The sequence below is a fragment of the Penaeus vannamei genome, chromosome 37 (genome assembly GCF_042767895.1).
Source record: "Penaeus vannamei isolate JL-2024 chromosome 37, ASM4276789v1, whole genome shotgun sequence".
NCBI lineage: Eukaryota > Metazoa > Arthropoda > Malacostraca > Decapoda > Penaeidae > Penaeus > Penaeus vannamei.
In genome coordinates, this window is record NC_091585.1 from 22,870,322 (window position 1) to 22,882,821 (window position 12,500).

The 12,500-nt window shown below is 39.9% G+C and overlaps 1 protein-coding gene across 3 annotated transcripts in view; it reads left to right on the top strand.

Annotated features, from left to right (window-relative positions):
- Window positions 1–810: 810 nt before the first annotated feature.
- The window catches only part of LOC113806681 (Ankyrin-repeat, SH3-domain, and Proline-rich-region containing Protein), a 603,894-nt gene continuing 592,204 nt past the window's right edge, over window positions 811–12,500 (top strand). For 2 of the 3 annotated variants that reach the window (XM_070115044.1, XM_070115045.1), the window contains exon 1: window positions 813–2,048. In XM_070115044.1, the coding sequence (XP_069971145.1) occupies window positions 2,040–2,048 (9 nt within the window). In that variant the 5' untranslated portion in view covers window positions 813–2,039. Of the gene's footprint in view, window positions 2,049–12,500 lie in introns of all 3 variants that reach the window. The other variant, XM_070115043.1, reaches the window with a different exon arrangement.

A 12,500-nucleotide genomic window follows, 5' to 3' on the forward strand; every position in this document is an offset into this window, starting at 1 on the left:
ATGTTCTCCTTCACCCTGGCTGAGTCACTCCTTACTCCTCCGTGGGTTAACTAGGTAGACAAGGAGACATCTTTCAAGTCCTTTCGAATGTCAAGACAATTTTTACCAAATATACTACCTGTAGAATAGAAAATAACGACCTTGGTTACCTGCTGGTTGATGGTATCTGTGGACGAGCATGATTTAAACTCACCCCGGTCGAGTCGGTGATAATCATTCCGACTGGATTCGTTCACATACCTCTGGGATGTCAATGGCACTGATGCTTCCCTCCCACCACAGGATCAATTACCTCCTGCCTCTCTCCTTTAGGTCTTACCAAATTACGTCCTTAGGCACAGGGGACTTGAGTAGCGCCGGGGAGTCCTCAACGGGCGGATAAAAACGCCTCTTCTTGACCTGCGAATCTCTTTCCCTCCAAGGACCTACTCAGAGATACATGCTCCAAGGCCGATGTGGCTTCCCCAAGGACGAAGGTGACCCTCCAAGCCAGCGAGCCGCCGAAGGAAAACACGAGGCTAACAGAAGCATCTTGTTGCTGGCATCCTGCTCTTTGATGCAGTCATGGCAGGGGGTCACTCACTTTCATTTTCTCCCACTCACTCTCCTTACACGTACACACACACGTCCTGCACACGCGCACACGTACCTGGCATGGGCACAGGCGCGTGTTCGGGCATGGGAGGAAGCACTGGCGGCTGTGTGAAACGTGTGAAGGAGCTATGATTTGGTGGGAGTGGAGAGTCGGTGCATCCGCCTCGCTTCCCCCGCCCCCGAGAGCAGCGGCCCTGCCTAGTTGCTCGCCGAGTGCTGTGTCCGTGAGCTGGTCGCGGGCGGCGGGCACTCCACTCACTCCACCCACTCCACACACACCTTGCCGCACTCCCTCCCGGCATCCATACAAAGCTTATCTGCCACTGCACGCAGCCACTCTGCCACAGGGAGGCCACCCATGCCCGTCTGAGATACAAGGAGCCACACGATACCCGACTGGGCACGCCGCTGTTCTTTACGAGAATCGACGATTTTTTCCTTGCAAAGAGGATGGAAAAATCCTTTTCCATTTAGTGGAAGGGGGAGCAAAGAAAAGCATCATTCAGTTGTGCTAAAGTGTTTGAAACCTTTATTGTGACTATTGGACTAAAAACAATGTTACATAAGATAAAAGGCAAAACCGCTTGTGAAATCTGTGAAATTACAGTGATTATTTGAATAAGTTTGTGATATGTTGTGATGGAATTATATGTTATTGTGTTGTGGTGGTGACAGCCAGATACATGAGGTGTTTTACAGTGCTTAGTGGTTATTGGTGATTAGATGCTCCGTTCTTTATCACTATACTGTAGTAGTGATTGAAGTAACAACCTTAAATAAGCAATGTGAATAAGAAATTTCGAATAGGGAAGGTGAAGTCTTTGCGTACAAAAGGTGAAAAGAACAAGCAGTTCAGGATGTACAAAGCACATTGAAAAGTATAGATCAATAAAAAAACAACATAAAAAAGAAAAGATATCCTTATAACTACCAGTGTAAACGAGTGAAGTGAGCTTGTTGCGAAGGTGCTAATCAGGAGAGGCATTTGTGAAAGTGTTGGACCTCTCAAAAATCACGAATACCTGGAAAATAACCAAAAAATATCTACTGGCTAATAACAGGAAGGGGAAAAAATAAGAGAAAAAAATATATAAAGCGATGCACCGCAACCACTAATCACAGCAGCCAGGAGTGTGAAGTGTTTGAATATATTTGCGAAAATGTTGACATTATTCTGCACGAACTATGTCAAAGGGGCCTTGATAGACCACGATCAAGGTTATCTAGCGACGCCAAGACACGCGAAGGCTAGGCATACTATATAACATTTCCAGCGACCATGTCTCCACACTCCTCAACCCACGCGGGAAAGTTAACGAGTTGATTTTTTACAAATTTTCCGCGGAATTATGACCGGCTGTCGTCAACAAATGCCGTGTGAAGAGGACTGAGAAGAGCTTATCGTCAACACGGAAGGACCTGTAAACCTCTCTTCGCTAACCTCAATGTTACCTGTAAGTTCCTTAATGAGGTGGTGTGGTCCAGGTAGGGGGGTTCCGAGATGTCGTAATGGGCACTACCCCCCTTTTCTAATGGTGTAGGGTTAAGGGTTCCCAGGGTGAGTTAGGGAGATGTCTTAGAAAAGGGTTAAGGTGACGGGGTTCCAGGGAAATCTAAGGGTGTGTGCTTGGGTGTTCTTTATTTGGTGTTGTTTTCCTATTTCTGTGGTTTGTTGTGGTGTACTTTATTTTGTGACGCATGTGATATGACCTTGGGTGTCACTCCTTGAGAAACTTGGAGGAGGAGTTAGGAAGCCAAAATCAACAAGGAAGAGGGTAGTTATTCATTCGTTTTGTACAGCATGGATACACACTATCAACGCTGATTTGCATATGTTAACGTTAAAAGTTATTAGTCATGTGCCAAATGTTCCCGCCAATTCCAGGCCGTTTGAGTTTTGGCGGGTATTTGTTCCGATGCGCTGTCGTGGCATCGTCTGCACGGATATGAAGTTTATACTTGAATTTCACTTCAGAAAAATGATGATTAATTTAGTACGGGTTCCTACAGGTTTTATATGATGTCAGACTTACTGAATTTATTACCTGAGCGTCATTTTGGTAGCCTTTATTATGGACGAAGTGTAAGGTTATTCTGCAATCGGAGGTTAATAGGCGTGCACATCTTTGCAACTCTGACTCAGTTGAAATGCAATGCTCACGTACGATAATTTCGAAAAGTGAAACAGATGAGATTACCAAAGAAAACGCCCATTTCGCGCTGAAATTCATGTGAACCGATCAGACCATACATTCCTCATATATTAGTAACATTGAAACAGGAAATACTAAAGATTCCTTGGTGCCCATAGCCACCCATACCCTGTTACCATATCACGAACACATGTTACCACTGCCTTAACCTACTCACTTACCGTAATAGTACATCGATAATGTATTCCACGCATATCACTCACCACAGGACAAACACACCAAAGCCCGGGAAAATATGGTCATTCGTAATTTCGAACCGTCACGCATGATTTGAAGAGAGGAGAAAGTCTCTTAATAAATATTAATTGGCAACTCGAGGGGCCACGCGGCAGGTGGAAGGGAGACAAGAGGTTGAAATATTCGAAGGGAAATTCTCTCGGTGACAGTCGATGGATGGGTGTCCTGTGTGCTTTAAGGCAGCCTAACCGAGATACGCTTTTATGACTTTTATTGCTGCTGCTTAGAGATTTTCTTAAGGGGCGTTATTTCTATTTTCTCTCTTACTGCTTTTTCTTTCCTTATTTTTTTCTTTCTTTTTTATTTTTCCTTTTGGTGCCTTTCTCTTGTATTCTCATTCTATTTATTTTGCTGGGGATATATTTTAGGGTGTTCGGTTAAGACCGATCGGTTGTTTTTCATTTTATCTCGATTTTTAATTTCTCTTATAATTCGATGCAAATTGTGAAGATTACAACACTCAAAATAAAAAGCTTATTATCGAGTTGTTGATCCTTTCCCTAATTGGGGAATCATAGACTTTTTTTTCTTTGTTTTGTTTTCCAAGTTTTCTTCTCCGAAAATGTCCAGAGGTACACCTATTGAGACACGTAACCTAAGGAAAAAATATTGCATTGTCAAGCTGGTAACCTTGAGAGAGGGACTTTGAGGGTGGTGTGTGTGTATGAGTGTGTTTTTGAATGTGCACATATGCATAGATTTGTGTGCGTAGGGATGTCATATTTGTACATGTTCTGAAAGTCCTCACTGCATAAGTTAGTGTGTGAAAATGTTTATGTTGACTATTTGAGAATGATTTCCTGTATCTGCATTTGTATATAGTTTGCATATCGGAGCATTCATATCATGAATCAACATTTATATACGCCTTTTAATTTGTAGAAGTGAATCTGACTTGCATGTGTTACAATGTAAGTTATATGTTATCTGTATTACAGTGTTTAACGGATCAGAACTTTGCACACTTCATCCATATATGTAATCTAACACTCAAAATGTTTATGGATATATTCATGTGTATATTCTAGGTTATCTAAAATTCGATATCGCGTAGTTGTACACGTCAAACGTTATCATGTTTAAAACGTCGACAGACCAGCTTTTTGTGTTGAGAAGAGAGCAAATCAACTCTTAAAGAACTTCATTTTGGTATTTGGATTTTGAAGAATGAATTGCCTTGGATGATTAGAAAATTATATTTGGTTCTGGCGCTTCGTTTCGTTGTATGTGAAATCATCTCTTAGACATGAAGTTATCTGTTTAAACGCACGTCAGATATTGCATTTGCCTGGATATTTGTGTCCCTTTTGTAGTAGATATAAATTCCAGAATGGATAAACCCGCTAGATGTTTGAGAGTCACGGAAGGCGGGTCTCAATCAGGATCAAATTCCCGACCGTCATTTGTTTGACATTGGCTCGTTCCAAGGCGGCAGGAGCGCGCGCGGGACTCGAGCAAGTTATTTACTTTTCTTGTTGACACGTGGGTGTTGGCGGGAAACTCTCGCTCGCTTAGCATCTGATGCCTGGCTGGAGAATGATCATTTATATTCCTGCTGTAAATTAGAGACAGGATCTCGCCTTTGCTGGGCGGGTTGGCTGGGCGAGAGAGCGAGATCGGAATGCTGTGTTCACGTGGCTGGCGATTTTTGCCTCGCTTGGCCTGGTGGTTTGGCCGCTCGTCGAGGTGGAGTTAATGAGTGAGGCGAGGAGTAACCTGGTAGAAAGTACCTTGAGGAACAGGGCCGGGCAAGAAGGTCTTTTCTGCCGCTTGCAGGGTATGTGCTGCGGCTTCTCGTCTCTTTATTATTCCGTTTTATTCTGTGATTTTTTCTTTATCAGTCGTCGGTATTTGGGATGTGATTTGATCGTCATTTGTTTTTTTTTCTATCAATCCGAGCTTTTACTCGACTTCTGTTGAAACATACTTCTTCCTGCAAATGTAATCCTTCTTATGTTTTATTTTAATCTGCCATTAGCATTTTATATTATCACCTAAGAGTCCATAACTTTTTATATCCTTGCTTTATTTTCTTATTATCCTGCGCTTCGTTTGCTCTCAGCGTTATCAACTTGACTTCTAAAGCGATCAGTTTCTTTTCCTTTCTGTATTTCTTGTATTCGCTAAACACAGCCCGGAACTTGGTACGCACAGCCATGACTTGCTTCGATATCAACGCAAGCGAATCATAAAACAGAAATGGAACATCACATGGCAGATTATTTCGAGATCCACAGCAGACCGGCGGATAAACAGCTATTTATCTCAACGTAACGATTGAAAAAATCAAACTGTACGTGAAAGACCGAAGGGAAAAATAGCTATTTACCTCAACGCAACGACTGAAAAAAAAAAATTATTTAAAATTTTTGTTACAGCTATTTATCTCAACGTACCGTTTCAAAAATCTGTACGTGAAAGACCGAAAGGAGAAAAATATTATCAATTAAGAACCCGACCCTCAAACTCCCTCACCCGTCGAACTGTCTGTCGCTTGAATGGGATTTGTTGAGACTGACGCAAGCACCGATGTCTGGAAGCTAGGATAACTCGTGTTGACTGCGGACAGCGTCTTGGTCTCGTTCTGTGAGTGTCCCCTGTCTGTCGGTCCTCCTGATTTTTATCGTGTGTGTGTTAGTGGGTAAACCTGTCGCGCGCCGTTACTTTTGAGCGCTAAGTGATTATCATATATAAGATGTAACTGTAATTCTCTTAAGTATATTACTGTGCGTGTGTCTAGCTTGCAGTACATTTAGTTTGCAGTTGCATTTGTATACGGGGAAACTAATTGGGAATTACATATTTTTAAGGATTAATTAGTAGGTTGACACATTTGCAACGGCAGTCAAAAAGTTGTCATATCCTGTCAACAGTCCTTCAGTGTTGTCCAGACGATAAGGGAAAAAGTCATCCTACCTGTTTTCTTAATTAATCGTGTTTCTCGTACCTGCGCGGTCTTTGACAATTTCGTAAAAAAAAAAAAAAAAAAAAAAAATGCCCAAGCAATATTCTGAACAGTCTTTTGAACAATATTTTGAACTGAACAAAAACCTCCCATTGTTTTGGACGTTTCAACTTTTTATTTTTATTTTTGGAGGGCAGGACTCAACCTCGCAGGGACAGCAGATCCTCCATGTCCTGTGGTTGAATCCTTGAGATTTGAGAATTCACGTCCCAAGAAGTTGGACAAGCAAGTCATCACATCTCGGACGACCTCAACGTGTTCAGCATCTTCCCGGTTAAGCCATGTGATGACACGAGGGTTTTAGGGGATATGTAACGCGCGAGATAATATCTTTGACCTTCGTGACGTCACTGGAAAGATGTCCTTGGAAATGATATTGTAATAGGGGAATGGGTCTTTCTTCACTCAACAATGGTATTATTTTTTGTGATTATAGTTTGATTTTAAGGATTTCAAGGACTTAATCGAGCATATAACGTCTTTAGAAGTATTAGAAGTAGTTATCTGGGTTATTGTATTATGTAATATGTGCTGTAAGGAGTCTGGATATAGGTCACGATTTGTAAAAGAAATGTTATTAACTTCTTAGCTGATTCCCTTTTGATACCACGCGTATTGTATTTATTTTTTCATTTAGTTTTTAATTTCTATCATTGTTTTATTATTATTTTCATGATTTTTATATATTAATTTTTAACGATTGTAGTGAGAAAAATGCTATGTAAAAGTGCATTATGTGCGTTTATTCCTGCCTGATTATGAACAAGAATATCTTTACTGAATATATTTACTGAAACTTAGATCGTACATTAATCTGAAACTTACTGTAGTCCTTATTCTAACGAAATACCTGACTTCTTGCTACTAACGTTATGGTTATATGACGAGGTACTCTTATTAGGATTTATCTTCTTTTTCCGTTAACTTAGATTTTAGTTTTTTTCACTCTTATTCTGCTTCGTACATTTCGGTATGGGAGATGTGCAAAATACAAGATTTCGCCTTATTCTTCCTTCTTCGTTCTGCCTTCTCGTTTTCCCTGCTCTATTCTCTTTTTCTTCGTCCACTTCCATTTCCTTTATGACATTTCCCTACTCGTTCATTTTTTCTCCTCCTCCTCATTCGTCTCATTCTCCTCCTCCTCCACCTCTGTCTCCTCTTTCTACGCATACTCCGCCTCCTCGTCTTCCTTCTCCACCTCCTTCACATTCTGATCTTCCTCCTCCTTGTCATCTTTCTCCTCCCCCTCGTCCTCATCTTTCTCCTCCTCTTCGTCCTCATCTTTCTCCTCCTCGTCCTCATCTTTCTCCTCTTCGTCCTCATCTTTCTCCTCCTCATCGTCCTCATCTTTCTCCTCGTCCTCATCTTTCTTTATGCCCTATCATTTTATTCGCCTTTTATTCGCCCGCAATCCTAAGAAAATTTTAGTGTGTCCTAGCACCCCCTTAATTTTGTAGCTTATTTAAGGATTAAGATGAATTTATACTAAATTTGATTAATAAGATAAAATATTCTTTTCCGTTTTCTAATAACGTGTTAACAAAAATCAAACGTATAGACAAGAAGGTTATTTGAAAAAATAATCACTACAAAAATAATCACTTGGTTGAAATATCTGCTTATGAATATAAAAAACTAACATTAAAACGTTTATATAAATGAATTTTTCAATTCAATAGCTCTTTTCTTCCTGTTTCTTGATTAAGAGTAATAAATAAATTAATTGCTTGACTCCAAGATGGACAGCAGATATGCGCAGCAAATAGACAGAAATGGACAGACAGAGAACACTTACATAGAAAAAAAGTAACAAAAAACAAAAACAAACTTACAAAGATTACAGATAATACAAGCCAAGGCAGAAAATATCTTTGGTAACAGATAACGACGCTGCCGTCACACCTTGTTGCTCGAGGTAAAAAGTGGACCAAGAATACTGAAAGTACAAAGGGGATAACCGAAGACATTTAAAGAAGGTTGCTCGGTCGCTGACGAGGAGAACAGTGCGAGGCTGAGAAGAAAGATAAGATAAGAGAAGGGGTAGATTAGAATTAATTGATTTCTTGAATTAATTGAATTGAATTGAAGGATTAGAATTAATTGATTTCTTTTAGTTTATTTTCATTTGTTACAGTGGATGTTCCTTGTGATATACTGTCTGTTTATTTGCTTCTAAATTACCCCCCTGTGGGCAAGGAATGGCCGGGGTGACCATCCACTGGCAGCGCGCGGGATCGAACGCAGGTCAGCGAGATTCCTTGACGAGAACGCTACCGATGCACCACACATAAATGAGAAGTAAAAGGTTAATAAAAGTATAAATGATGTGGGTGAAAAAATGGAGGAGAGAAAAAGCGAATGATAGAGAATGAGAAAAATGTGAAATGAAAGGAGAAAGAGAGAGAGAAGGTTGCTCAGTCACTGAAGCTGAGGTAGAGAATGTAGAAGGAAGGAGAGAGGAAGGATAGACAACGGTAGGGAAGATGGGGAGAAAGAGAAAAGTGAGTGAGGGAGAGAAAAGAAAATATAAGAGATACGAAAGAGAACGAGAAGGTCCGAACACACCGAGTCTGAAGAGGTACACAGTGTGAGGTAGAGAATTGGTTAAGAAAATAGAAAAGAGAAGGTAGGGGAGAATAAGAAAGAAAGACGAAGACAAGAGTAAGAAGAATGACAAATGATCGCGTGATAGAGAGAGTGGGAAAACGAGGAACGGGTGAAGAAAGGAGAGAGAGAGAACGAGAGAGAGAAAATACAGTACCGCAGAGACATTTTGGAGAAAGTTGTTTTGATACACCGGGGCTTAAGAATTCAAAAGTGTTCATGTCGACACTACGAAAGTCATTAGAAGAAGGAACGCTATGTAAATGTTTAGGATTCTTGCGAAGCTAAACATTTACCTGTGAGTGAGAGGGCGTACGTGTTTGTCTGTATGAGTCTGTACATTGTGTCGGCGTGTTTACTTGTGTGGAGGCAGCTATTTGTATATGTGCAGTTGTGCACGTGCTTTAATGTGTGGTTGCATGTAGGCTTATGCATGTTTACGTGTGCACATCTGCATGTTTACGAGTGTGCGTGTGTCCATGTGTTATGATTGTGTATATTATTGGCGCTCGCATGTCTGTTTCTCTGTGTGTGTTTACGTGTGTACATGTGTCTGCGCGCATGCGTTGCCTACCACACAGGTTGCCGGTTGTCAGTATTTTAGCGGTTTTGCCTGTCAGAGCCAGCGTGGCGAGAGTGAAAGAGAATGAGCAAAATGTAGAATGAAAGGAGAGGGAGAGAGAGAATCTGATAGTGCGAAGGAAAGAGGAAGAAGGATAGACAAGGATAGGGGAGATAAAGAGCAAGGAAAAAGTGAGTGAGAGAGAGAGAGAGAAAATACAAAATGAGATACGAAAGAGAAAGAGAAGGTTCGATCACATGGAGGCTGAAGAGACACAGTGTGAGGTAGAGAACTGGGAAATAAAATAGAAAAGAGAACATGAACACTTGATAAATGAGGAGCCATATACGATTTTTGTCCGATTCCTTGATGGGTAATTTATGCTTACTTTTGTGCCATTGGTTTGTTTTTTTATTCGTTTGTTTTTGTTGGAATGGATTTGTGTCTCGTTTTCTCAATGTTGGTTTTGTGTTTTGTTTTCTTTCGTTTATTCAATTATATTTTTTCTGTATTGCTTCTTTTCATTTTTTACTAATAGTACAATAGCAACAACAACAACAACTACTACTACTGCTACTACTACTACTACTACTACTACTACTACTACTACTACTACTACTACTACTACTACTACTACTACTACTACTACTACTACTACTACTACTACCACCATTACTACTACTACTGCTACTACTACTACGGTTGCTGCTGCTGCTGCTACTACTACTACTACTTCTACTACTACTACTACTTCTATTACTACTACTACGACTACTGCTACTACCACTACTACTACTATAACTCCTACTAGTACTACTACCACTACTGCTATTACTACTAATGATAATAACAACAACATAAATAATAGCGATTTCTTCTTCCTCCTCCTCCTTCTGACCACTTATCCCCTCTTTCTCCTCCTTTTCCTTTCTTTCTCCTCCTACTTCTCGCTCCATCTTCCTCTTCCTCCTGACACCTATTTTCGTCCTTTTCCTCCTACTCCTCCTCCCCCTCCTTATACCTTTTCTCCTCCTTCTCTTCCTTTCCATCTCCTTCTTCCTTCCCCTCCTCCTGACACCTTTTCTCCTCCTTCTCCTCTTCTTCTCCTCTTTCTCCCTCCTTCTCCTCCTCTTTCTCCCTCCTTCGTCTCCCCTTTCTCCCTCCATCTCCTCTTTCTCCCTCCATCTCCTCCTCCTCCTCCTTCTCCCTCCTTCTGCTCCTCCTCCTTCTCGCTCCAGCTCCCTCCTCCTCCTTCTCCTTCTTTCCCTCCTACTTCTCCTCTTTCTCCTCCTCCTTCTCTCTCCTTCTTCTCCTCCTTCTCGCTCAATCTCCTAATCCTCCTTCTCCCTCCATCTCCTCTTCCTCCTCTTTCTCCCTCCTCCTTCTCCTCCTCCTTCTCGCTCCAACTCCCTTCTCCACCAAGATTCATGGAAGCGACGTAGCACTTAATATTACCTCCATGTGCTCTTAGTAAACATGGCGGCCTTGGGTGTGTTGGAGTAATATTGTTTTTCTAGACATTGTTTTTGTTGCTGTTGTTGTTGTGACTGAGATTTTGTAGTTCTTTGTTTTTTAGCATTTTTTTTTGGGGGGTGGAGGGTGGGGGTAGAGTTTTTTTTCTTTTTTTGTCGTGGTTGTGTTTATGTCTGTTTTTTTTTTTTTTGTTTTTGTTTTTGTAAGATGGTTTCTTTGTTTTTGTTGTTGTTTTATGTTATATGTATTGGTGATTTATTGTGGTATGGTATCTGTAATGATGAATATTATGGAGATATATTTATTTTGTTATTATTATTATTATCATTATTATTATTATTATTATTATTATTATTATTATTATTATTATTATTATTATCATTATTATTATTATCATTATCATTACTATTATTATTATTATTATTATTATTATTATTATTATCATTATTATTATTATTATTATTATAGTCATTATTGATATCATTATCAGTATTATTATTATTATTATAACTATTATTATTATCATTATTGTTGGTGTTTTTGCTATTATTATTAACAGTAGTAGTAGTCTTCATCGTTTCAGATCTCGGTATGTTATTTTTTTGTTTTCTTGTTTTCGTAACGATTTTGCGTTATACGATGGTGTCTTTTGTGATATGGTGTTCCGGATTATAGTGACAGCGGTGGTGACATGATAGTGAGCAGACGTAAGAAGTGGTGACGTCACTAATGGTGAACATAAACCACGGATTATAGCGACAGCGATGGTGACGTCATTAATGGTGAACATAAACCACGGATTATAGTGACAGCGATGGTGACGTCACTAATGGTGAACATAAACCACGCATTATAGTGACAGCGATGGTGACTAGATAGTGAGCAGGCGTAGGAAGCGGTGACGTCACTAATGGTGAACATAAACCACTATGCATCACTTACCTGAACTCACCACCGGCCGTAAAAGGAACAGGGGGATGATCGTGACGATGGTGATGATAGTGATAAGCGGTGAGCAAGATGATGACGGAGAAGAAGGGTGAGGCGATAATGATGGTGATGAAGGTGAGAGGCAGAAATCAATATTCAGAGGGACGACTTGAAGATTATGGAGAAGAGGACTTTCAAAGGAAGACTTGATTCTCGGCTCCTTCTATGATGCTGCTGTTGTTGTTGTTGTTGTTGTTGTGGGCGTTGTTATCATCGTCTTTGTTTTGTTTTTTTCTCTCACTCGTCTTTCCTTTTTTCTCAATCTCTTCATGGCTATTTCTATACTTTTTTTTCGATTTATCTTCTGGCTCCTCCTTTTTATTTTTTATTTTCCGTCTCCTTTTTCTCAATCTCTTCATGGCTATTTCTATACTTTTTTCCATTTATCTTCTGGCTCCTCCTTTTTATTTTTATTTTTCCGTCTCTTTATCTTCTTTCTTTTTCTCCTTATCTTATTTGCTATCTCCCCATCCTTATCTTCTTTCTCCTTCTCCTTATCTTCTCTCCCCTTTTCCTTATCCTCTATCTCTTCCCATTTCCTTCCTCGTCAATATATCCTGCATCCTATACCTTCTCCGCTTCCTCCTTCTCCTCTTCTTCCTTTTTTCATCCTCTTCTTCCTAGACCCAGTTGTAGATATTATGATTTCTATTTATTTAATTCTCTGAGATTTTAGATTTATTTCTAGTGTTCTTGTTCATATTATTGTTTCATTATTATATTATTATTGTGATGATGATGATAAGGATGACAAGAATTCTCTGAGATTTTAGATTATTTCTAGTGTTGTTGTTATCATTGTTCATTATTATTATCATAGTGTTATCATTGGTTCATAATTATCATTATTATTGTGATGATG